The sequence below is a fragment of the Cervus elaphus genome, chromosome 21, assembly GCF_910594005.1.
Source record: "Cervus elaphus chromosome 21, mCerEla1.1, whole genome shotgun sequence".
NCBI classification, from domain to species: Eukaryota; Metazoa; Chordata; class Mammalia; order Artiodactyla; family Cervidae; genus Cervus; species Cervus elaphus.
The window spans coordinates 24,391,995-24,419,646 of record NC_057835.1 but is presented as its reverse complement, the minus strand read 5'-3'; the positions used below and the strand labels follow the sequence as shown (position 1 = coordinate 24,419,646).

The 27,652-nt window shown below is 40.4% G+C and overlaps 1 protein-coding gene across 1 annotated transcript in view; it reads right to left on the bottom strand.

Annotated features, from left to right (window-relative positions):
• Positions 1-27,652, bottom strand: part of SNTG1 (syntrophin gamma 1) — a 375,824-nt gene that overhangs the window by 96,020 nt on the left and 252,152 nt on the right. Inside the window, exons 5-8 of the mRNA XM_043880416.1 lie at positions 22,737-22,793; positions 14,185-14,242; positions 13,541-13,584; positions 13,410-13,451 (exon numbers count right to left, since the gene is read on the bottom strand). Of these exons, the coding sequence (XP_043736351.1) occupies positions 13,410-13,451; positions 13,541-13,584; positions 14,185-14,242; positions 22,737-22,793 (201 nt within the window). The remainder of the gene's footprint in view (positions 1-13,409; positions 13,452-13,540; positions 13,585-14,184; positions 14,243-22,736; positions 22,794-27,652) is intronic.

The following is a 27,652-nucleotide window of genomic DNA, read 5'->3' as shown; positions in this document are numbered from 1 at the left end:
TAAACAAACTGCTTTTCAGACAGAACAGCTAAGCTGGCAGTAGACACTATACCGAGCTTTACTATCCATGTTGAGGTGGTGACCACCCGTGGACATTGAGTGAACAAAGCATTTCCTTATTTAACCATTTTTATTTATGTTAATTGTAGGGGGAAATAACGTACTGATTGAGTGGGGCTCTCCTGAGTGGGACTAGGTCCTCTGCTTCCCACTTTCACATGTAAATTTGAGGGGAAGCTGTGGAGCAGTGGGGGGGACACACGCCCCTCTCTGTGAGGACAGGTGTGCATGTCCACACCTACAGGTGACGGGTGGGGTCAGAGAGCTGCCAGCATTGAGGGCAGAGATAGGGCCGTCTCAGGAAAGACACATCTGGTCAAGGACGGAGCCTGTAGTTCCCACAAACCCTGGCACTGGTGCATGTGTAGTCCTGTCCGACTCTGTATGACTCTGGCGGACTGTAGCCCACCAGATTGGACAGTAAGCCATGTGTGACAGCAGGAACTGTCCAGCTGGAAAAGGAGGTGCAGAACTGCATACAGAGAATCCCATCGCCCCTGGAAGCAGTGGGTGGATCAATGTGAGGAAGCAAGCATCACATGGAATTTGGAGCAATCAGTGAAAAATAAGAAAGGCATTTGAGGTAACTTAGAAATACCATCTCTTACCACAAAGTGACACTAACAGTGATCGAAAAGCTGAAAACAGATGAAGGAAGGGATGGGGGTTTGGATTACTGTGTACATCACAGCTGGAGAAAGGTGCTGTGACGTTCCTGAGGATGAATCTCACTCATTCATTTCATCACCTTTCCTGCATTTTAATTTGTGGGAAACACTCCACATACACACATAAGTACAGTAGGATCCCTTATATAGTCATTTCAAGTCTGAACATTACGTTCTCATAAAATAGAAAAAAAAATCACAGCAAAAATATGTATAGAGTTGTATGTTTTAAAAAGAACTACTAAATTTTTAGTACTTCTGAATTCCTAAAGTTTCAGCCTAAAATAGTGTGTGAGTATGTAGTAAGTTTTCAATTTGGGTAAATATTACAAATAAGAATGGAGGTTGACTAAATAACAATGTCAGCTCTAATAACCAGGATATAGTAATAACTATTAATGAATTTCAATATGGAAAAAGAATAATTTACTTTAGTGAGGTGAGAATGTAGAATGCCTGATCCACTTTTACTGTAATATTTGAAGCTATAACTAAAAATTCCATCACTTTAAAAGATCTCATTAAAATAAGATTCTATGTAATAAAAGTGGGTGAATGTCACATTTTAGATGAGTTGAACTTAACAAGCAGAATACATTGGTAGCTAGTTCACACACTATAGTAACACTATTTCAGCATTTGTTTTAATTGCAGTATTTCTTCAAAGACACAAGTAATATTTTACTGTGTTTTCTAACATTGTGTGCCGACTGACTAGTTCTTCTATTAGGCAGTTTAACAAAATTTTTAAATTGGCAAAAAAGTTTACTTTTAAAAAGTCATCCTCAACACACTGAGGAAACCAGATCTGAAAGAGACATGTGCACCCCAATGTTCATCGAAGCACTATTTATAATAGCCAGAACATGGAAGCAACCTAGATGCCCATCAGCAGATGAATGGATAAGGAAGCTGTGGTACATATACACCATGGAATATTACTCAGCCATTAAAAAGAATTCATTTGAATCAGTTCTAATGAGATGGATGAAACTGGAGCCCATTATACAGAGTGAAGTAAGCCAGAAAGATAAAGATCAATACAGCATACGAACACATATATATGGAATTTAGAAAGATGGTAATGATAACCCTATATGCAAAACAGAAAAAGAGACACAGATGTACAGAACAGACTTTTGGACTCTGTGGGAGAAGGCGAGGGTGGGATGTTTCGAGAGAACAGCATGTATATTATCTATGGTGAAACAGATAACCAGCCCAGGTGGGATGCATGAGACAGGTGCTCGGGCCTGGTGCACTGGGAGGACCCAGGGGAATCGGGTGGGGGGGGGGGGAGTGGGAGGGGGGATCGGGATGGGGAATACATGTAACTCCATGGCTGATTCATGTCAATGTATGACAAAACCCACTGCAATGTTGGGAAGTAATTAGCCTCCAACTAATAAAAATAATTGAAAAAAAATAAAAGAATTAAAATATTGAATTTAAGGAAGAAGAAAAATCAGCCTCCTGACCCCAGGGAACTGGTGTGACACTCACAGCAGGACCTCAGTGTTATTTGAAGTGAGCCTGGTGCTCACAGCTAGTCCATGGAATTCTCTTTGGAATAAACTATTTTATAAAATACCAATATCAAACAAGGATACACTGAAACCATAATAAAGTGATACCAAAAAAAAAAAAAGTCATCTGGAACAGGTATGTTCAAAACTAAGTTTTATCTAATTTTTGAAGGAAGGGAGAGACTTCCCCTTGTTTTTTGTACAACTCTGTATGAGATTGTCTCAGGAACGAATTGTCAGGATCTGAGAAGCAAAGCGGACTCAGTGACAGCCACATTGGAAGGGCAGCTGAAGCCCGGAGCTGTAAGTGTTTGTTTACACACGTCATCACCACACGTTTCCACAGCAGCACGGGACTCAGAAGAAAGTGCTGAGGAGTTGCTGGTACACTTTCCTCCCGTGGTCTTTCATCTTACTCCATCATGTGCATCATTTCATATGTCACTTTGAACTTCAGGTATCCCCACCCCCCGCCTCCCCGGTGCACGTGGAGAGCAGGATTAATGCTCTGGTACAGTCAACAGCGCTGTGGGGCCACTTCTGGCTCTGCCGGCACCTCCCTGGAAACAGTCATTCATGAGGGAGAAATACAGCTGTCCTGCCATGAGAAAACAGTGGTTTCTCTGGGTGTCTGGTCATTTCAAATACTTGAAAATAGATGTGAGTCTCAAGTATAATGTGTTAAATGAGTGGGGAGAAAATAATCCTTATATGCTGCTAAATACGTGAAGGAAAATAGAGTTTATTACTTCATGATTACTTCAAATTTCAGTCTTCAGAGGAATCTATCGCACACAAAATGGTGGGGACATGGCAGTTACAGCCCTGAAGATGGTTATGAACTTGTGCGAAACACAGGCACTTTATTTTGAAGCCATGTATGCCTGTCCCTGTCTGACATATCTGAAACTACTGAGACTGCGTAAGGGTGGCCTTTAGTAAGAGTATTGGCTTACTGCCTTTTTATTTTGTCATCTGGAACTTCCCTCAAGTCTCCTGTTCTACTTTAAACTCTACTTCTTTTCAACAGAGTCCCAGAGGACAGTCCTGCCATCTGGTACCTGACAAAATGACCAATGACAGGATGACCAAACGGAAACCAAAACAGACTCTTCGGGAACCTCTCTGTCAGTCACTCAGCTTCAGGCCCAGACCTCATACTCACCTCTCCAAAAGGCACCATCATCTCAACCCAAGGACACTTCAGGAAAGGGTGAACTGATCAAGATGATACATGAAACGCAGCGGGTGCCCGGACATTAGCCTGTCTTGTCTTAGAGCTGCCTTGTCTCAGAGGCCATGGGGAATCCTACGTGTCTCATGTGACCCTGAAGCCATGGTTGAACAACAGGAACTTTAAACTCTATCTCTTTCAATAAATTCAGGTCAATGAATGCCAATTTCAGAAATCTATGAGCTGGTCACTTGAGATGTAAAATTGAAATGGCTTATGTTCGGTTAAAAATTTTAGATGGATGACGGTTCAATGAGGGCACATAAGCTTGCAGAGAGTACTTTCCAATGAAACAGTATCAGAAAAAACCACTGACTCTAATTCTCGCCAGCACATCCCTTAAAAAGTAGGTGGTGAGGAACACTGGGCTCCCTGCCCCTGACCCGCCTGGTTGAAGTCCCCCCTTCCTCCCTCCACTGGCTTAGCTCTGTCTGGAGTCCTGAGCAGGAGAAGGGCTCAGCTTGTGAGTAATGAGAGGAGAAGGGCTGCTCTTTCTCCTGCATCTAGTCTGGCTCCGTTTCCATAGCAACCTGGGCAACCATGTCCCCAGACAGAGCACCTGCCCAGCACAGCTCCCGGAGAGGAAGGAGATTGATGAGGTGAGGACAGTCAGATCACTGGACCTACAGGGCTGCCGCTCACCAGCGCGGCTGGCAGTTCCCGTCTGGGTTTCACAAACAGGAGACTCAATCAGCAAGTCTGTGCCGCGAGGTACATAGTGCCGGAACTCCAGCACAGCGCTGTTGCTGTTCACGGCTAGGAGGAACCCTGTTTTTTTTCATCACTGAGCAGAAACCCCGGGATGGACTAACAGCAGCCGCAGTGCCTGGTCAAGGACCCCAGTAAGAACAATCACGCACTCTTTCTGACGTTGCTTGGGCAAAGAAACTCAGAAGGAATTCTTGATGTTTCCCAGACTAACCATCCAGTTCCTTCTGAAGTAACTGGGAGATGTGTATGACTATCCCAATTGTTGAGGAAACATCTCAGGGACGCTAAGATTTACCTCCTGACATCCAGAGTAACAAATGGAGAGCCTTTCATCTTTCACGTATCACCTCACAAGTTTCACCATAGCGAAAGAGAAAAATGTTTGAATTTCATCTGATCTGGTCAAATTTATTTGCTACCTGATCAGCATAAAGTTCACATTATTTGAGTAGAGGGAGCACAAGTCATTATAGGGAGAAAAAATAAAACTTTCAAAGTGAAGCAAATGTTGTATATTGTCTATCACCAGCATCTGACAATGCCTTATATTGTTCACTGTATGTGATACCCTTATGTTGTATGCCATTATAATACTGGGGCTCTGATTTGTGGATCCTGGCATCTCAGACCATAAAATCTTCCCAGGGACAAACATAATTTCCAGGACAATTATTTTATCCAAGAGACGTGAGTGTACACTAGATACAGTTGTTGTTATTCTGTCGCTAACTCGTTTCTGACTCTTTCCAACCCCATGGACGGCAGCATACCAGGCTTCCCTGTCCTTCACTATCTCCCAGAGGTTGCTCAAACTCATGTCCATTGAGTGAGTGATGCCATCCAACCATCTCATCCTCTGCCCACCCTCTTATCCTTTTGCCTTCAGTCTTTCCCTGGATACAATATTTGTTAATAAAAATAATGCTAATCATGGTTTTGCGCCTCTCACTCAGTATCTGCACTTCACCACTTTAAAAACAACTGTGTATTCCCTCATTTTCACAACCTGTAATTCTCTCAAAAAGAAATTTTTATTGCTAACTACAGGCTGATTTTTGATGTGAAAGTAAAAAATTTTGTAATCAATCTTAGATTACACAAAATCATCTGTATCTGAGCATCAAATTATACTTTCGTTAAGAACATAAAACATCTTTGAACAGACTTTCACCATCAATTCAGTGTGAAAGAAACTTTTAGATGTGGTTCAGAGCACAGCATAACTCTATGTGTTATCTGACAGCATGGTTATTATCTGCCTCTTTTTTTTTTTTAATTTAAAATCCACAAAAATAAAATGATGAAACTATGTCATCTATGAACAGAGATCATCTTCTTTCTTTTCCAATTTTGATGTATTTTCTTTCCTTCCATAATTGCACTGGATAAGACTTCCAATACTATGTTGATTAGAACTGGTAAAAGTGGGCATCCTTTTTTTATTCTTGATCTTAATGAAAAAGCTTTTGTTTACCGAGTATGATATTAACACTGGATTTTCCATTTAAAGTGTTTATTATGTTGAGGTAGCTTACTTTTATTCCCTGCTTGTTATTTTTATCAGGGGAGAGTGTGGAATTTTGTCAAATGCTTTTCTCTTCATCGATTGAGACAATCATTCCTTTTTATCATTGAAAAGAATTCCACTTACGGTTGCAGCACAGTCTGTTTATCCATTCATATGTCGAGGACATGTTGGTTGGCTCTAATTTTTGGTGATTAAGAATAAAAGCTTCACTAAAACCTTCTATACATATTTTTCTATGAACATATGTTTTCAATTTTCTTGGCTAAATACTTGTGAATATGCATGCTCCATTGTATAACATAATATTTCGCTTTGCAACAAACTGTCAGACAGTGTTTCACGGTGGCTTCATCATTTTGCATTTCCACCTGCAATGAGTGAAAATTCCTGGGGCTGCACACACTCTCCATCATTTTCTACTGCTGATTTTTGGATGGTGTTATTCTACTGGATTTATGGTCTATCTTCCTGTTTTCGACTCAGTTTTGTTTGTGGTACATAATTGTTGGAAGGCACTGGCTCACAAGTTGAAGCGACAGGTAGATAAACATCCCTTGAGGAATGCTGGTGTGATGCTGGGCAGCCCCAAACGCATTTATGCAACAATCTTCAAAAAGTCATAAGTATATCAAACCAAACCAACAATGTATAAAAGGAGTTATACATCACAACAAACTGGGTTTATTCCAGGTAGGCAAGGATGATTCAGCATTGTAAATTCAAACAATGTTATCTCCACATCAAACATTTAAAGAACAAAACAAGTATATTCATATCAACTGATGCAGGACAAGCATTTGAAAAGCTTCAACATACACCCTTGATTAAAACTCTCTGCAAACTAGAAATGTAGGGGGACTCCTTCAACTTGATAAAGAACATCTACAAAACACCCACAGCTCATATGACACTTAATGATGGGAAACTGGACCCCTTCCCACTGAGACCAGGAACAAGAAAATGACATATAAGGATATATTTTCTCATATTCATATGAGTATTCAAATCATGCTGCAAGCTTCCAGGCTTGTTTCTAATATTATGGAAACAAAACATAAATTAAGGTTACATAGACTTAAAGAAGGAAATAAAGCAATCTTTATGGCCATCAAATAACTGATGTGTTGGACTTCAATGAAATTAAAAAACTTTTGTTCTGTAAAATATACTTTTTTACATAAAATAAGAAAATTAAAAAAGCAACCCACTCACAGACAGGGAGAAAATATCTTTAAACCATTTATTTATGTTGGATCCAACACACACGAAGAGTTACCTCTTATGTATATATACATATATGTATATATGTATATATATAAAACTTTGTTCAGTTCAACAATAAGAAAATAAACAAGTGGATGTAAACATGGGCAAAATATGTGAACAGACATCATCAAAGAAAATATAAAGGGGGCAAATAAACATATGAAAATATGTCCTCCATCATCTGTCATTAAGGAATCGTACATTAGCAGAATGAGATACCCCTGGCCACATGGTTCAGATCCACAAACCGAGACCCCAGTTGTGGCTGAGGATACAGAGCACGGGACACTCCTTCACTGCTGATGGAGGGACTGCAGAATAGCACTGCCGTTTCAGAAGACAATTTGGCAGCTTCTTGTAAACTAAGTAAAATCTTACCATACAACCAGCGATACACCTCCTAAGTTATTTTCCAAGTACTTAAAACTTAGGTCCACACAAAAACCTGCGTGCAAATATTTATAACAGTTTTATTCATAATCACTGTGAACTGGAAGTAAGTACAATGTCCTCCAATGGGTAAAAAGATTTAAAGAAAAACTGTAGTGAAGTTGCTTAATATTCCCTTGTCCAGACCCTGAAATATTATTTGGTGCTCAAAAATAAATAAATCATCGAGAGCTAAATTACATGGATCATTCTTCAGTGACATTGCTAAGTGAAAGAAGCCAGTCTGAAAAGGCTAATTTCTCTATGATTTCAACTGTATGACATTCTGGTGAAGGCAAAACTTTGCAGACAGTGAGATGATTATTTCCAGAGGATTGCTGGTGTGGGGGCGGGGGGATGGTTGAGGAGGATATTTTAGGGATGTGGAACTCGTCTGCATGGTGTCATGATGGTGGAGACGCGATGCTGTGCACTTGTCCAAACTTGTAGAGTATGCAGCAAAAGGTGAGTGAGCCTTGATGTGTGCAGACCTTTAGAGTCATTTGGAAGGTTGAGGGATGTTAGGATGAAGAACCGAAGGCAACACGATTGTGTTATCAGTGTCTGAAACCACTTCCCTGTAGGGCGTGGGGGAGTGGAACTGACCTAAAACTAATGAAATCTGGAAGACGAAAGGCAAAAAGGAACTGTACACCTATCCTCTACTGTCCTCAAGGAGTTTGCACACTGGTGAGTGGGTTAATCATCCTGATCCCGCTGTACATATGTACTGGGTTAGAACAATTAAATCGACAGACGGCAGATGGTGTGGCCATCTGTTGAGGGGGGTTACAGATAAACAAAGGGAGGGGGCTAGTTCTAATCGTTCATCTATGTGATGATGGCTTTACTTGGAGGCAACCATGTAGCCTCGTGTTTAGCCTCATGTGGACATGGACATGGACATGTCTGAGTAGGTATGTGAGCACCTCGGTACACACACACACACACACACACTCACACACTCACACACACTCTCTCACACACACACACACACTCACTCACACACACTCACTCACACACACACACTCTCTCACACACACACCCCCACACACACACTCACACACGCCTCCTGTCCTCTGTGAGCCGACAGGCCTTGGAGGCACAGCTGCTCCAGAGCAATGAGCACCCAGCTCCAAGAAGGCAGTTGCTCAGATGTTCTTCAACAAAGGGAAGCAGGGCCTCTGGGAGAAACGGCTGATTCCTGGCCTGGCAGGAAATGTGCAAGATGCGCCTGAAACAACTTTTGTTGCCACAGACTGAGAAAGTGCTGAAAAAACCCCAAATCCCAAGGACTATTGCAAAGCAACTCTAAAACCACGTGCAAAGACCTTATAGCCCAGAGTACAAGGTCAAGGTCCACAACCCTTCCTGACCCACCAGAATGATGGAATAAAGTTTAAACATTGAGGATAAACAGACAAATCTCCTGTGCAGCAGAATTCCAGGGAACGTAGGCAGACAGCCCACCCCATGAGACAGAAGCACTACCACTGAGTGCGGGGTCTGCACAGTGACCCCCTTCCTCAGAGCAGAGCATGGGGGGAGCACGCGGGGGCTCGAGCAGAGATCCCTGACGCTCAGCCTCTGCCCGGCACTGGCCACGCAGTCAGGAAGGTGTGTACACATGGTGAGATGGGATGAGGATGGGCTGTGCCTGTGTGGCCTTCCTCCCGAAACACAAACACCCAGTCTAGTTGCAAGAAAAAATACCAGAAAACTCCCAGTTGAGACATACTGCACAAAACGCCTGAGCAGTACTCCTCAAACCTGTGAGTGTTATCGAGAAAAGAAGTCCTGGAAACTATGACCGCCCGGAGGAGCCACGGGAGACTTGACAACTCCCTGTGATATGTAATCTGGCTTGAACACTGGGACAGGAAAAGAAACATTGGGCAAAAACCAAAGAAATGAAATAAAGTACCAACCCCTCTTAATAGCCAGGTAGGGACTGGCGGAGAGTCTGTAGCCAGGAGGAAAATTAATTAACTTATCTCCTGTGCTGTCTCTATTCATAACCTAATTAGGGGACAGACCTGTGAGAAGGAACTCCTAAAGGTGTTAATGAAAACCTAAGGATGTAAATAAGGCAAGTTCTGGATATTTTATTGCTTTTCAAAATTCACAGATTCAATAAACAATATTTCCCACATTTTTGCCTTTGCACTTAACATTTCCCAAACCAGTGGGAAATATTAAAAGTTAAATTATTTCATGTGTGGCTTTTGTTGGTGGTAGTTGATCCAAAGAAAAAAAGTCCAGTATGGTCAGAGTCCTTGAGGAAAATATTAATTGGTTAGACCTTAAAACCTATTTCCAAACTGAGAACATACTGGGAATTGTCAGCAGTTAGGTAAAACATGGTGTGTAACTCAGTGATAAGTTAATCTTTCTGTGAAGGTCTAAAATAATCTGCAGTCCCAAGTCACATCCTGAATGTGTTTCTTGGTAACTCACAAGACTTCTAGTATTCAAACTAATGCCTCATTTTCAGATGATGTGATATAAACCCTAGCAATGTCATTTTCTGATTGAGCTAAAAAGATAAATGTTATTTTTATTCCAATGAAAAATTTGAATTAAGCACATATTATAACAATCAAAATTATATTAAGCAATATTTTATGTTTCTCTTATCAAAATTTGATATCATTGCTTGAATGAATCTTTTAATTTACATAATTTGAGCTCCTCATTCTGCTGTTGTAAAAATTATACACTCTGGTAGAGTTTGGTTCAAATTCACAAATTCAGAATTAGAGTGACAGTTATTTTCACTTCTAATTATCTAATGCTTTGTATGAGTAAGATCATAACAACCAAGAGTGGATGAAACTCTTTTTCAGGACACAGACTTCTCAAAGCTGGTGCCTGTGCTACTCCTTTTTGATGTGGAAACTGGGAGCTTTACTTTCTTGGTTTCTTGCATCCAGGGTGGGGTGGCTATAGCCTGGAGTTGAGATCACTCACCCCAACTGGCAACATGAGAAACAGATGCAGAAGCCATAATGATCTATTTCTAAGCATTTGGGTAAAGAATTCCATTAACACAATCCCCTGAGCACCCAGGGGTGAGGAGGAGGGATCCCCACATACACAGACCAGCCTACAGCTCATCATAGAAGCCATGGCTTCCTGTAGAAGGCATTTAAGAATGATGCTGCTTCCAACAGCCGTGACCTGCGCAGGTGAACAAGGGACAGTCAGGTGTGCAAACAACCTACTGTCATACCTTCTCGGTTTTTTTCTAAATCAGGGACTCTGAGGCACTAAAACTACCCATATCTCTCAGCTTGTGGTGCCTTTTTCTGCCCACATAAGTCTAGTCTTAAACATTTAATAAAGTCAGCCCCACTGAGGTGTCAGCAGTTTGCTTACTTAGATAATTGATAGTGAAGATAAAAACTTGCTAATCACTGTTGCAAAGTGAAAGACTGGAACCAGGTAAGAAAATCAGTATCTACATTTCAAAGCTGGTAAGTTTAAACTTCTCAAAAGAATAAAAGCTTATTATAAAGGGCCACATGCAATTTACAATACAATCTCAAGTCCCTTTTCTTTGAAATAGAATGAACACCATTCAAGCATGTTCCAATCTTTTAGACTGCAGCCATGAAATTAAAAGACACTTGCTCCTTGGAAGAAAAGCTGTGACAAACCTAGTAGCATAGTGAAAAGCAGAGACATCAATTTTCTGACAACGGATTGTATTGTCAAGTCTATGGTTTTTCCAGTAGTCATGCACGGATGTAAGGGCTGGACCATAAAGAAGGCTGAGCACAGAAGAATTGATGCTTTCAAATCATGGTTCTGGAGAAGACTCTTGAGAGTCCCTTGGACAGCAAGGAGGTCAAATCAGTCAATCCAAAAGAAAATAAACCCCGAATATTCATTGGAAGGACTGATGCTGAAGCTGAATCTCCAATACTTTGGCCAGCTGATGAGAAAAAGACCCTGATGCTGGGAAAGATTGAGGGCAGAAGGAGAAAATGGCAACAGAGAATGAGATGATTGGGTGGCATCACTGTTTCAATAGACATGAGTGTGAGCAAACGCCTGGAGATGGTGAAGGACCGGTAAGCCTGGCGTGTTACAGTCCATGGAGTCGCAAAGAATTGGACATGAATACTGAACAACTGAACAACAATGACAAATCTTTCAGGCCACGCTGATTTATTCAATCAAAGCCCCACACAGTTCCTGTAAGCTCACTGTGTACCTCCGAAGAACAAATCACAAACCGGACTCCATTGATAGCATGAGTCTTTTTGGAGAGAATGCACCTGTTCTTGCTCCCTGGACAACGAGTTTTACATCTCTCTGTACTTCTGAAAAAAAAGACTAAAGCTAAAATATCTCTGCTTACAGGGCTTTATTTGGTATTTACATATATTCAGAACAGAGTGGTCTGTGCTGTGCTAATTCTCATTTGCCTAAAAATGAGAATTTTTATTTGTTCTCAAATATTGCTTTTCCCTGTACCTATTTGGTGTGGCCTAAGATCTGAAGTATATACATTTTCTGCAAGGCTCACCAGGGATGCCAGTGGGGGCCAAGTAGGATTTTTGAGAGAGCAGAGGAGTGATGCAAAGGGACACTCCTTGCCTGTCCCACAAAGAACCCTCCAGAACTCTGCTGGTGAAGCTGGAGCTTTTCAGACACTTGAAGCTGCCTCTTTGAGGTCTGAAATATGTAAATGTGTCAGGAGAGTCTTCTCCAATTAGCTGTTAGCAGAGGAGCTGTGTCCTCACAAACCAAACGAACTGAAGCTGTGAAAAGCCGAAGGCTCAGGGTATTTTCATTTTGTTTGACCCCTGAGTACAAACCTTTAAACATAATTTCTCCTCTCTCCTTTCCCATGTGAGCTGATATGGAAATTCAGTGAAGATTCTATGAGTGTTATTGAATCAACCGTGAAAAACATTTCCCAAGCGCCCGACACTGGCTGTTCTTTCCGGCATCATCTTTTTATGTCCTCTCTCAGCCCCACGGAAGCTCCTCCACCTCCCAGTTTCTCCCAAAGTGTCAATTAGAGGTTGCTGACATGAAACCACTGGTCTGCCTGCTGAAAGACAAATTCCTGGGTCACCTAAATGGAGTGAATTAGGACATCCGAGGCCTTGAATTCAGGTCTGCACATTTACCAACATCCAAGAAAATTCACAATAAACAATGCTGACCTTTTTGTGTAGCTGCTGAGTGCTAAACCAGAGTCTTGAGCTCAACTGTCTCTAAATGTTGTCTCTCTCTCTCTCACACACGCACGCGCACACACACACACGTGTCTCTTAAGTCTCCTGCCAGTTTGAACCCTGGGTGGGGAAGATGCCCTGAAGAAGAAAATGGCAACAGACTCAAGTATTCTTGTCTGGAGAATCCCAAGAACAAAGAAATCCGACAGGCTACAATCTATAGGGTCACAAAGACTCAGAGAGGACTGATCAACTGAGAATGTATAAGCTTTCAAAGATTTGCAAAGATTTAGAGGTATATTTCACCTAGAGATATGCTTAGTGGACATGCTCTGGTGGTGGTTTAGTCACTAAGTTGTGTCCGACTGTTTCGACACCATGGACTGTAGCCTGCCAGGCTCCTCTGTCCATGGGATTCTCTAGGCAAGAATACTGGAGTGGGTTTCCATTTCCTTCTCCAGGGGATCTTCTTGATTCAGGAATCAAATCCGGGTCTCCTGCATTGCAGGCAGATTCTTTACTGACTGAGCTGCAAGGGAAAACTGTGGGGATTAATTGGGAAACAGAGCAAATAGCCCTCCTTTACGATTTCTTGAATTACATTTTGTTCTGGGTGATAGTCACTGATCTGTTTCTATGTGAAAAATAAAACAAGTAAGAGATTATTCGGAAATCTGATATCACACAGGACCAGTTTCATATGTTCCTAATGAAATAAGGAAGTTTTTATCAATGACATAAATCATTTGCACATGGGGAAAATAACAATATTAGGAAAAGGTAAAGAAGACTCACCACTTCTTCATGTCTGCATTTTCTCACATTAATCCCATTTATCTGCAATGGAAAGAGGAGAGAATTTGAAGAGCATACTGTGAACTGACTGTATCTTGGTGACACATGGAAAATAATGGTAAAATGTATACCTGAAGAATTGCGTCCCCAATAAAGAGCAGTCCTGACAGTTCAGCTGTGAATGGAGAAGGAGAATTGACTATGTCTCGTCTACTTTCTTCACACAGATGTAAGAGTTCTTAATTCAATAAAGCCAAAACTGATTGAGGGCAAAGGCAAAGATGGAGGAGGATTAAAGGAAAAAATAATTAAAGGAAAAAGTAAAAATGGTCTATAAGGGTAGCATCTTAAAAGATCCACAAGCAATGGAAATGCAAAAAATAATCATATGATTTCGCTCAAGTACTGAAACACATGCTAAGATACTTCCAATTAGTCCCATCATTTCAGGTCTTACAATCTGGAGGGAGGACTAAATGTTCTCATGTTCCTATAAGTTTAAGGTGTCTATGAAAATGTCTAGATCTGGATAGTCAGTCCATTGACAATAGAATCAGTTCCACATTTCTTTTTAAAGACCAGCCCGCCCCACAGTGGGGGGCTGGGTGTGGATAAGAGACTGAAACTCCATGGTTAGAACCAGCCACGTGTGGCTTGGTCATGGGAACTAGAATGAGAGATTTCGTACAGTCTCATGGTTCTTAAGTACAGTCTTGCTCCTCAGGACTGTGACTCACTCAGGAAGCAGCCACAGGACACCATCTGAACACTTTACCTCTCTGCTCCTTCGAGATTTTTGAAACCACAACTGGAATGTTATGTTCTGCTCCCCCCTGAAAAGAAAAAATCACACGTTTCACTTTTTAATCTCAAAAGAATAAAAACTCAGCTTTTAGTTAGGAAACTAAACAGGCCAAGGATAGCAGGTGAACAGACACTAAATAGAATTTAAATAAACTCGTGGAATTTCTCTATCAAGGAGACTCTCAAGATGCTTATCTGTTTAGAATTTCACTGTGACATCCAAGAATTAATAATAGCTGACTTTGAAAATTTTAGTTTTTTAAGATTAATTTGGTGATGCCTTAAGAAGAGATTTCCTCCAATGACCAGCCATGCTATCCATTGTAGAAACTCTTATTTCAGGTTCCAAACAGCAGACAATTACTCATTTCCATTATCTGGCTAAGTTGTTCTGTGCTGGGAACAAAGCAATGGCCCCTTGGAATGCTAAGTGGCTAGACAGACCTCTACCTGCACAAACTGGACAAAAAGCAGAGTGTGCATATGCTTAATGGAGGCGGGGAGGTCATCAGTATTATATGGAAGCATAAACTAAAGAACACAGTAAGCTACCAAGAATAATGAAGTAGTGCTTTGGCTAATGGACCAAATGAGATAGGAAAAAATACAGAAAAATAAGTAACTGAACTTATGTGGAAGAAAATAAATTCCTGAAGTAACTGTATAAATTACAGTTTTATGTAACAGAGTTGAGAAGGTTGAAAGCAATAGTTAAAAAATCAAGTAAGTTCATTAAACAGTAAGATTTCACATAGAAGGTAAGGATGGCACTTTTAATGTGGGTAGTTCAAAAGAAGATCTAAATTCCACTGGGGCTTCTGCAGCTTCAGAATCAGTAAATCCCTAAGCCTTTCTCCCTTCAAGGGCAAAAATTATTTTAGAATAGACATTTTTTCCCCATGAATGGCACTGAGTTTCAATAAACTTAAAAATAAAATAGACAATGCACACATGCTCAGTTATGTCAGATTCTTGCAGCCCCATGGACTGTAGCGCCAGGCTCCTCTTCCCATGGGATGGATTTCCCAGGCAAGAACACCAGAGTGGGTTGCTGTTTCCTCTTCAGGGGACACTCCTGACCCAGGGATCGAACCTGCATCTCCTGCATTGGCAGGCGGATCCTTTACCACTGAGCCACCTGGAAAGCCCAAGAGAGGCAATAGTCGAGAAAAGGAGTGGCTCTAAAGTTTTTCTTGACAAGTAGTCCTTTCTACTTCTGGGGTATTAGGAAGAGATGTGATAAACAAATATTGAAAGCTGTGTTACCCAGGGTGAAATTCAAACCCAGCCATCAGTCTGCTGTTTTCACCACATCCCACTGAGCAGACACTCACCCCCCACCCACACAAGTTCTGGGCAGAGTCTCTGGGGTGAGCTTCCTCGGCTCTGGGTCCTGCTTTTGCCTCATGGTCTGAGTCACAGCGCCCTGAACCTGCCTAGGACGATCCTCACATGATCAGAGCCCAGGACTGGGACATAGGGTACAGTGCACAGACGTGCTTCCAGAGCAGAGGAAACCACACAGATCAGGACCCAAGGACCTTCATGTGTAGGGTTAGGGCTCTGGGTTCCCCATGCCTGCATTCTATTCTATCTTCTCCCATTATATTCATCAACATCTCCTCTTCTACTGTCTTCTTCATTTCCTATATTCATCATGTATTTTCTTTCTCCTTCCCTTGTCCCCAGCCACAGAGTAAGTTCTGCGATGGTGATGGACTTACTTATGTATTTGTCTTGGCTATTTGGTTTGGCTATTTGTTTCCCGCTCGTGTGCACATGCTAAGTTGCTTCAGTTGTGTCCCACTCTTTGCAACCCCATGGACTGTAGCCCACCAGCCTGCTCTGTCCATGAGATTCTTCAGGCAAGAACACTGAAGTAAGTTACTTTGCCGTTCTCCTGGGGATCTTCCTAACCTAGGGATCAAGTTTGTTTCCTACATTGAGGTAATATCAGTGCCTGGAATAATGATGCTTTCTTAAGCTTTGAAATGTTTGTTGGGTTAATAAGTGAAACAATGAAGTCTAAAGCTTTCTCCGACCTAAAATTTTTCGCTCTTGAAAATACTTTGCAGAAAGATTTTGAGTAGAAACGAAGAAGGTGAATGATGGACTCAAAGGTGTATGGTTACAGATAGTTCCTAGAGATACTTTGAAAATGGGGAAAAATTTCAGAATACATCTCCACTTCTTAGAAGAAAATGCTGATCAAAACAAAGCATAGAGTGATGAAGTTTTATGTGACATAAAGAGAGAAAACAGACCCATCGAGATATGGTTCTGGAGGTGGGGGTAGAGGAGACCCCTATGTATGTCACTCTAGGCCGGCAGCTGGCCTCATAGCTCTTTCCTTCAGCTGTGTTTGCTTCTTGCAGTTTTCTCTCCTTGCAGCACTGAATTCAAAGGTTTTCTTGATGCTCAGGTGTTTAGTGCAGGCTACCATGGTAGGAAAGTGGGAAATCTCTCCCAGGTTTGGTTTAGAGGTACCAGTTTTCTGAGGGTCAACTCAACTATCCATCCTTCCCTCAATACCTGAGACTTACAACTGTCTCTTAATAATAAAGTGTAACCAACTCCTGTCTGGTCAACATTTTTCTTTTATATGTAAAATTTCCTCTGAAATTTCAATGACTTGAATCCAAATGTTTTATGTTTACTATTTTTTTAATCAGACATTTGGAGATTTAAAATTCTCTGAGAGAATTTTAAAGCTAATTTAAGGAGATGACTTTATTAATTGATCAGAGAGAGATTTTTTAAGACAAAACTCAGGAGATAAAATTGGAACTGAAGATCACTGTGCCTTCATTTATTTAATGAAATGTGAGAGCAGTCCAGCTCTATCAAAGTAAATTAGATTTAGCTCTGGACCTAACTAGGGAGATTCAAAACCTTCCAGACAGAAAGCAGATAACATGACTCACCCTGTTTATAGTTGGCGACAGGCTTCACGTTGCACGTGGGCTAAAAGCCAAGGTCCCGTAACCTCAGCCTCCCCTCTGCTTTATCCTGGACCTTCGTTCTCGTTCGCAAGCATGACCCCTTGGCCCCCAATGCTTTTTCCCCTTGACCCTTAGCCTGGTGTAAGGTTAAGACCCTGCTCACACAAAGCCAGAGGCCTTCCTTCAGCCTCTGTGCACATGCCCTGGGCCATGCCTGGGACCACGTTTCTCTATGTGACACTTTGATCAATGTCTCCTTTCCCTCTAGAATATGAAAGACCTGAGGTCAGGGCAGATTCCCTTCATCATCTTCTCCCCGACATACCCTGAGGCCGGTTAGGGTGCCAGGCTTGTGGCCATGGTTTATAGAAAGTAAATGAATTACTCGAGCTCGGTTGATCCAAGGTAAAATGAGATTAGAAAAAGTGAGGTGACAATCTAAAGTGCACCCCAGAAAATATTAAAAAGTACACCACTCAGTTTTGAAAGAGCCTTTTCACAAAGCATAATCAATTCTATAGCTAGTTCTATAGGTACCAGGATATAAGGCCTCAGTTAAAGCATTTTGAGCTTGACCACTATACAATGATTTTCCAGTATAACTGTGAAATTCCACTAAACCAAACTCAGTTATGTTTTTAATAACACTGGGAATCTTGCCAAATAATCTTTTCAACTCAATCTTTTCATTACAATCAATCAGTCATATTCTGGGCTCCAGAAAGAAAAAGATAATAGAGTTCAACATTACAGATCCATTCAGAGAAAGGAGAATACTTGTAAACAGAAAATCACAGACAGTCGACAGGTACAGGAGAAGCACCTAAAGGAACATAATTTTGAGAACATGGACAATGTTTTTATTCATCTAAATGAGGTGCTGATCTGCCAAAACCACTCAGCTTAGCTATGGCAAAGTTAATGGTCTTTCCCACATGATTTATGATTGCTTTCCTATGGAAATTCAGAATAGGGAATTCTGTAGGGGCAGAGAGCAGACTGCTGGCTGCTCAGAGCTGAGACGGGGTGGGGGGCGGTGGCTGAAAGCTCCGGGTTTCTTCTTCTGTTGATGAAACTGTTCTAAAACTGACTTAGGAGTGCACACATCTGTGAACATAATAAAAACCACTGACTTGTACACTTTAAGTTGGTAGATTGTATGGTATGTGAACCACAATTCAATAAGTTATTTAATTTAGAAAATCACCCTTTGAATGATAATTCATCAGTGGTTTTACCTGGCCCCTGGAACTAGTGCACACTCTCTAACTGAGCTCTACTGCCTGCCCTGTTACCCTCCTGTTTCTGCGGCTCAGAGTTACGTGTCCATGTTGACACTGGTGGAGACAGAAGCCTCAGACAAAGAGTGAGAACCAGGCAAAGTGAGGAAATGAATGCAAATATGTGTGTGCTTGTAGCAACACTTGGTATCTACAGACTTTTGCCCTGAAATCACTAATAAATTAAACTATAGACATTTATGACAACTACTATGACGACCTGCATGTTTATTTGGTGAATCTGATACAATTAATACCCAGTCCTTGATGTTAGGATATTGTTTGCTTGCTGCTGGACATTTCAATCAGTCTCTTTCAGTTGTAAGTAAACCAGAATGTGAATAACTTAGAGAGGAAACATTGTTTTTGTTTTCAAATGGAGGGCATAGAGATAATTTTGTGCTGGTTGTACAGCTAGAGAGAATATTCATTGGGAGTCAGGACTCTGTCATCAGCTTTGATGGGGGTTGAGGTGCAGCTCTGCCTGTTACAAAAAATGGGTAAATAACCTAACCTCTTAATACTTAATCTTGTTGTCTATAGAGGTCCAACAACAGCTGTCTACTTTCTGGACACAAAATATAGTTAGCTCAGAATCTGGCAGTTCAAGAGCAGTTAATAACTATTAGAAATTATTGTTTATAAATGATAAGATTTCAATGGTAATAATACTTAGAATTTCACATTGCTGCAAAGTTCAAGATTTCAGATAGAAATCTTATCTTTGATCACAAACATTTCCTTGATCCATCAACTTACTGTTTAGGTAAGAAAAGCTGAGTCTTTTGAAAAATACTCCATCTTTCTATAATAATAGAAGACATCTTTCTATAATAATATTCAAAACACTCTTTCTCTAAAAGGTGATTCTCTTAATCACAATGACCAGAGGTATGGTATGCAAATGGATGGTATTGCACTTTAAGAGATAAACAGAAGAAACATTAAAGTCTGACGAGGTCAAGACGACAGCTTACTTTAAGGTGATTATATGGTGACTCTTAAAAGCAGAATGGGGCAAAATGCAAGGCTATTAGATCCCTGGGGGAGAAACACTGGTGATTATCAGGGATGTAATGTGAAGACGATTATGTTATTTTTAGAAATGTAAGTATGGATCCGAAGATGCGGTAGGACTAGTGATACACCTGGACAGGAACCAGAGGCCACGTGAAGATCAGTGGGGACAGAAGGTGCCTGCAGAGAAGTTGAGGGTATAAACCAGGTAGATGCAGGAAACTGAGCCCTTCAGAAAAGTGGCTTCAGGCTGAGAACCCAGGAGAGTAGGTGATTGTAAGAGGAGAGTTAAGTGATTCTATGTCTAGCCTTTTATTGAAATCTAAAAATACAATTAGAAGAGCTTGGCATTTTACTGAGAGGCAAACAAACAACAAAAACAAAAAAAAAAAACGAATACAAGGGAAAAACACCCAAGTTCGTGACTTCTGAGAGATATTTTAATTAAGGAAGACTGAGTATTGGTAGCCTCCATGAAGAATTCCAAAGAATTGCCAAAAAAAAAAAAAAAAAGATCCAAAATTATAGCAGATATGGGAATGACTCTAAAAAGCAGTATGAGTGAAGATGGTGTAAAAGGAAGGACTGGAAGACAGAGGGCAAGAGGGTGCACCCCACATAGACCCTGGGAGCATTTCACCAAGGGGTCAAGTCTCAGGCCTGCAGGCGGAGCATTCCTCTCTGTTCTCAGCTCACTGTAGGGGCTAGGGGGGTGAACTGTCACCTGGAGACACAGGGCCGGGCCAGATGTAAGCGTGTGCGCCCACACCTCCAGATTTCATCCCACTGCTCCCTGGGTCAGCCGCTAGACTTGTCAAATTGGTAGATAAGCAAACAAATGGACATTAAAGTACGAATTCTGTTTTTTGGCCAGAATACTTTCTTAAACTGTCCCTTATATTTAATTCTCAGATGCAAAGGAAATAGTTCAAATAGATAATCACAGTAGGTTTACCCAATTTACAGGGTAAAATAATTTGCATACAATGTTGCCATTTAAAATAACTGAATGCATGAATAAGTAAAAAATTACATTTTTAAATACCTTAACAGAATGATAGTTTAAAATCATTTTTTTTAATGTAGAAAAGCAAGAGTCAGTGGTAAGTACTGAGAAACCTAAAATAGAAAAACCTAAAAGGAAAGTTTTCAGGCTGAATGGACAATATTCTAAATAAAAATATTGATGCTTTTATTTCTGGTTGGTTGGTGTGTCACAAGAATTATAAAATAGTTTCATGTTTTTGTCAAATTTCCTATCACAATTCAAATATTGCTTCCGTAGCCTATATTTTCAATGGAAAATATATACTTATTTGATTTAGAAAATAACTTTATTACATGTATAAGAGTTTTGTTTGTGCTGAAATAATGCAAATATTAAACTGAAATGATTTATTGGCAAATTCTTAAGGTTTTAAGAATTGTCTAGGCTTACATGTGATATTTCAGTAAAATGAGTAACACTGTATTATTGGGTTTAACTCTAAATGAAAATTGAATAAAAAGAGAAGAACATTTCCTTCCTGCACAGAATTCACACAGCTCCACTACCAGAAATATCGGTGCTGATGTCAGATGGAGCCGCTGTCATGAATGAATTTCAGCCACATTCAGCTGTTGTTCTCTTTTCATGGACAACATCTTCAGTGGTACCTTTAGATCCTTCATGACAATCTCAATAAATGTGGAGGAAAAAAAAGGACGACAACAAGAAAACTTGCCTCTGTTTATTCCCACTGCCTCATTTCCATACCTTATAATTGGTCCTAGGTCTCTCGTAGGCCTTAGTTGATGATAAAGTGAAAGTAAAAAATACATCTTAAAATGAACATTTTTTTTTATTTTTTTTTTTATTTTTTTTTTTTAAGCTCAACATTTTATTAATTAGTGGAAACACTCACTGGCAACCTGATCGCTTGACAAGATCATGCTATTCCATACTGATCAGATTTTTGAGTCATTTTTATAATATAACTAGAGCTGATGTTCGCCAAGCTTACAGTTCTACTTTCTAAGCATCTATACTTTGAGGTGTATTAAAATTTCATGAAATGTACTCCTGAGATGTATGACTTTCATCCAACATAGGTAAAGTATCTAACCCAACAACCAAGATAAAGTTACATTCCATCAATCTCTGCACAGATGTGGGTTTCTGAAGGGTATTTAAAATCACTGAGGTAATTTTTTTTCAATATTTATGTAATTTTCCATCCTTTAAAAATGTATACTTTGTTTCAATGACGTTAAATTTCAGGTGTGTTACATGTTTAATAATCAAGAACAAACAGAAAGAAAAACACTTTAAAATTTCATAATGAATGGAAAAGGAGAGAGATAGTCAATGTTAAAAATAATTCAGAAGTTAAAACGTTGAGTCTTCCTGCATACTTGGCACTAGGACATGAGGTTTTCAATTTCTTAAACAAAAAAAGAAAACTGCACAGAAGAAAAAGACAACTGGAATCAAACCCATATTCAACTTACTATCAGACCTTCTATGAACCTGACACACATCCTGGCTCCTTTCACTGACAGCCCAGATTTTTCTGCTCTGACTGGTTACAAGATATGCACACTTGAGGACTATACTTGAAATTCTAGAGTAAACCACATAAAGAAAATTAATGAGTTGCATTCAATTTCAGGTAAGGTAAATCTCCCAAATGGGGCTTCCCTGGTAGCTCAGACAGTAAAGAATCTGTCTGCCGTGCAGTAGACCTGGGTTTGGTCCCTGGGTCAGGAAGATGCCCTGGAGGAGGGCATGGCAACCCACTCTAGTATTCTAGCCTGGAGAATTCTGTGGACAGGGGAGCCTGGTGGGCCACAATCCATGTGGCCATAAGAGTTTATCATGACTGAGTGACTCCAAAATACTTTTCTAAAATTTCTAAATCCAAAAGCGGCTAAGATTTTGAGAGCCTACTTATTTTACAACTCAGTGCAAATACTGAGAAGTTCTCTATAGGCACTCTTGTCTAATTATCAATGAGCAAAAAGTTAAAGGGCTTTCCTGAAGGTTCAGCAATAAAGAATTTGCCTGCAATGCAAGAGATATAGAAGATGTAGTTTCAATCCCTGGGTCGGGAAGATTCCCTAAAGAAGGAAATGGCAACCCACTCCTGGAGAATCCCATGGACAGAGGAGCCTGGCGGTCTACAGTCCATGGGGTTGCAAAGAGTCAGGCAGGACAGCACAAACACAACAGCACAAAGAATTAAAGTTCACAGAAATGCAGGTGTTGAGCACATGCTCTGCAGGACAGATGGAGAGACAGCTACCTTGATGCTCAGTCCAAATCCTCCCACAGCCTGTCTCCGAATGGTCACTGTTCTCTCCTGAAAGACAGGTTGTAAGAGTGGTTAGTGCTTCCTGTCACTGCACCTGCACACCATCTTCCTCCTCTGGGTTTTGTGTTCGCCCTTCAAGAAAAAGAACATTTTGTGGCAGCATAAAGGCTCCAGGTCTCACAATAAATGGAGTCTTTTGGAATTTTTAAATCAAAGCCTAATCATTTGTCATGATAAAAGAGACTGTAAGTTTATTAAACTGCTAGCCTCTCAGAAGTTAACTTCTTTCAATGTCTTTTTTGGACATAGCTTGGAATCTGAGCTTTAAAACCTTTTTTCATTCCCATGATATGTATTTTTGTTGTCTAATAACACAAGTTTTGTTACGGAAAAACAGCTTAGTGTCTGTGGTGAGTATGATCTCTATCACTAACAGTCATACTGTTCACGGAGACTAGAGCACATGGCTGGGAGCCGCCATGTTGCAGCACATTAGTGGTCCATGTGCATGTCTGGGGTTGAAACTCTGAATAAACCATGTTCACAATGACTGCTTATTGGGAAGAGGAATGGATTTTACAATTAACTGACAATCATAATGGGATTATGACAGTGGGATTATCCATTTTCAAAAGCAGCTCTGTTTTGCCTTCCACAATATAACCAATCATTCAGTCACCAGCATATGACACTTAAAAATCACAAAGAGTCACTATTGAACAAATCCTTTAGTTTCCAATAAAAAAAGACATCAATATTACTGTTTCATGGTGCTCCACTCTACATAATACATATTCTCCTGGCATGCTGAAGGATTGAGAGCTTTTATATACAAGCTTCTCCATTTATTTATAACCTTCTCGTCTTCCTGAGCCCTCCCCTACCGAGGAAGGTTTACACTCCACCCATCTCCCCTGGTACCTGGGCAGATTTCTGTTTTCTGGTCTCTGCATCTCCACAAACTCCCAGTTTACTTGACTATTCCCCTAACTAACAGTCACCTAAGATGTCCCACCTGTGGTGGTTTAGAAAATATATCTTAAATAAATTTTATCATTTTAAGGACAATGTAAAATATATTTAACAAAACTAGTTCTTATATTACTTTATGTGGGTTTCCTTCTGAATAATAAAAAATACTCTGTACATTTAGAATCTAATCAATACTGATCCACACCAACACCAATAGCTGAGTCAGAGAAGCTCCAGTCCTGGAAGACTCAGAGGGATAAGCTGATTAAAGATCACCCTTATTCTCATCAAGCAGACGCTGCTTCTCCAACACTGCTTGTCAAACTAAACCATAGTTATTGGATAGCAGAACTGTTTTCTTCATTCTGTTTCTGAACAGAATAAATACTTGATCCCTTAAAACAGTAGCAAAACCAAGGTTATAGTTAATTCAGATAACCCACATAGACTCTCAAAATACAAATTTCAAAATGTCAGAACAAACATATTTTTTGCCACTTTTTTTTAAATTGAAAGATCATTGCTTTACAGAATTTTGTGGTTTTCTGTCATACATCAACAAAAATCAGCCATAGGTAGACCCATGTCCCCTCCCCCCTGAAACTCCCTCCCATCTCCATTCCCATCCCACCCTTCTAGATTGTCACAGAGCCCCTGTTTGAGTTCCCTGAGTCATAGAGCAAATTCCTATTGGCTGTCTATTTCACATACGGTACTGTAAATTTCCATGTTATTCCCTTCATACATCTTACCTATTCCCTCCTCCCCTACCCCCAGGTTCATCGGTCTGTTTTCTATGTCTGTTTCTCCATTGCTGCCCTAAAAATAAATTCATTGTACTATCTTTCTAGATTTCATATGCATTCATTAGTATACAATATTTATCTTTCTCTTTCTGACTTACTTCACTCTGTATAATAGGCTCTGGGTTTGTGCACCTCATTAGAACTGACTCAAATGTGTTCCTTTTTATGGCTGAGTAATATTCCATTGTATATATGTACCACGGCTTCTTTATCCATTCATCTGTTGATGGATATTTAGGTTGCTCCCATGTTCTAGCTATTGTAAGTAGTGCTGCAATGAACACTGGGGTACATGTGTTTTGGTTTTTTTTTTTCAATTTTGGTTTTCCCAGGATATATGCCTAGTAGTGGAATTGTTGGGTGATATGGAGAAGACTCTTGAGAGTCCCTTGGACTGCAAGGAGATCCAACCAGTCCATCCTAAAGGAGATCAGCCCTGGGTGTTCATTGGAAGGACTGATGCTGAAGCTGAAACTCCAATACCTTGGCCACCTCATGCAAAGAGCTGACTCATTGGAAAAGACCCTGATGCTGGGAAGGATTGGGGGCAGGAGGAGAAGGGGATGACAGAGAATGAGATGGCTGGATGGCATCACCGACTCGATGGACATGAGTTTGAGTAAACTCCAGGAGTTTGTGATGGACAGGGAGGCCTGGCATGCTGCGATTCATGGGGTTGCAAAGAGTCGGACATGACTGAGAGGCTGAACTGAACTGAACTGACTGATGGTGGTTCTACTCCTAGTTTTTTTTTACAGAAATCTCCATACCATTTTCCATAGTGGTTGTATCGATTTACATTCCCACCAGCAATGCAAGAGGGTTTCCTTATCTCCACACCCTCTCCAGCATTTATTGTTTGTAGACATTTTGATGATGGCCATTCTGACTGGTATGAGGTGGTATCTCATTGTAGTTTTGACCTGCATTTTTCTAATAATGAGCAATTTTGAGTATCTTTTCATGTGTTTGTTAGCCATCTGTATGCCTTCATTGGAGAAATGTCTGTTTAGGTCTTCTTCCCAATTTTTAATTGGGTTGTTTGTATTTCTGGTACTGAGTTGTATGAGTTGCTTGTATATTTTGGAAATTAATTCTTTGTCAGTTGTTTCCTTTGCTATTATTTTCTCCCATTCTGAGGGTTGTCTTTTCACCTTGTTTGTAGTTTCTTTTGCTGTGCAAAAGCTTTCGAGTTTAATCAGGTCCCTCTTGTTTATTTTTGTTTTTATTTCCATTACTCTGGGAGGTGGGTCATAGAAGATCTTACTTTGATTTATGTCATTGAGTGTTCTGCCTATGATTTCCTCTAAGAGTTTTATAGTTTCTGGTCTTACATTTAGGTCTTTAATCCATTTTAAGTTTATCTTTGTGTATGGCATTAGGAAGTGTTCTAATTTCATTCTTTTGCATGTAGCTGTCCAGTTTTCCCAGCACCATTTATTGAAGGGGCTGTCTTTGTCCCATTGTATATTCTTGCCTCCTTTGTCAAAAATAAGGTACCCATAGATGCATGAGTTTATTTCTGGGCTCTTTGTCTTGTTTCATTGGTTTATATTTCTGGTTTTGTGCCAGTACCATACTGTCTTGATGACTGTAGCTTTGTAGTATAGTCTGAAGTCAGGATGGTTGATTCTTCCAGTTCCATTCCTCTTTCTCAAGACTGCTTTGGCTCTTCAGGGTCTTTTGTGTCTCCATATGAATTGTGAAATTTTTTGTTCTAGTTCTGTGAAAAATGCCATTGGTAAATTGATAGGGATTGCATTGAATACATAGCTTGCATTTGGTAGTATAGTCATTTTCACAATATTGATTCTTCCTACTGTTTATATCATCTTTGATTTTTTTCATCAGTGTCTTATAATTTTCCCTATACAGTTCTTTTGTCCGCTTAGGTAGGTTTATTCCTAGATATTTTATTCTTTCTGTTGCAATGGTGAATGGAAATGATAATGCATTTTTAACAGCAAGCAGCATCACCAGAAGTTTCTAGAACATCTTGCACAGCAATCATCGGACAGGAGGACAGCTTGGTGAGTGAGTTCTCCTGAGCAGTGGAGTGTGTGTGAAACCCAGCTTTTCTCTGAAAGAATGGCAAGCATGCAAGTTATTGAAGGTCTGTGCAGGGCCTTTTTCACTCTGTATGATGTCCTCCCATCTTTGGGGGAGCATATTTAGAACAGGTTCCAAATCAAATACAAAACTGCTGATGCAAAGATGAGTTTGGAGAGACCAAAGAGTCAGCAGAACCTGCTGGAAATCTCAGAAGCAGCACTTATTTTAATGTTTTTTAAACACACAGGCATACACACACTTGCAGAAGCAGCCAGCGCCTTTAGATGCTGCTGCTTCATTAGCTGACTATTAAGAAAGTGGGGAGACAGACAGGACAAATGACTTTGTGCTTTAAAGCAAAAACTTTAAATTGGTGCCTGAAGGCAGCATGAGGCATGTAAAGGCAGACCACTGTTTGTAAGTCACCTGCTGACACTCCCTAGTAGTCTGTGTGTCACCTGAGCTATGCCCCCAGCCCCTCCACATCTCCCCATGTGGGGGATCTCCTTCCTGCCCCAACAGTCAAAGGAAAGAGAGACAGTGTTAATGGATTGCTTCAGCTGCTCACCTCTATAATCAGAGGCTACCTGGAAGTTAACTGGGAGCTGTATTTAGTTATCACAGCATGAGTTTCATAAAGAAGTTGCCTAGCAACAAGACACTGTCCTTTGGGAAACCAAGTATAATTGGTTATTTTATTTCTTAAAACACAAAATTGAGTCAGGAGCTCCCATGTACTCATACACATGAAAAGCCTTCCTTTAATCTTCCTGTTCCTCACAGGACAAAAAGATGGAGCCCAACAGCAGTGCTGACTTGTGTAAAGTTGTGTTGTGCACCTGAACCCATTCATGTTATGAAAAAGACATTGTGCTATCAAAAACATAATTATTTTCACCCCTGCTCTCTGAAAGATTATATTTGACATATTCTCCACATTTACCATCTGAACTGCATGTGAACCAGTATGTACATGTCACCAAAGAGAACACAGTGCTCTTATATACCCAAGGAATGGACATTTTTGAGACTTGTAGTGAGAAGAGGAGGAAGTCGTGAGAATGAGGAAGAAACTAG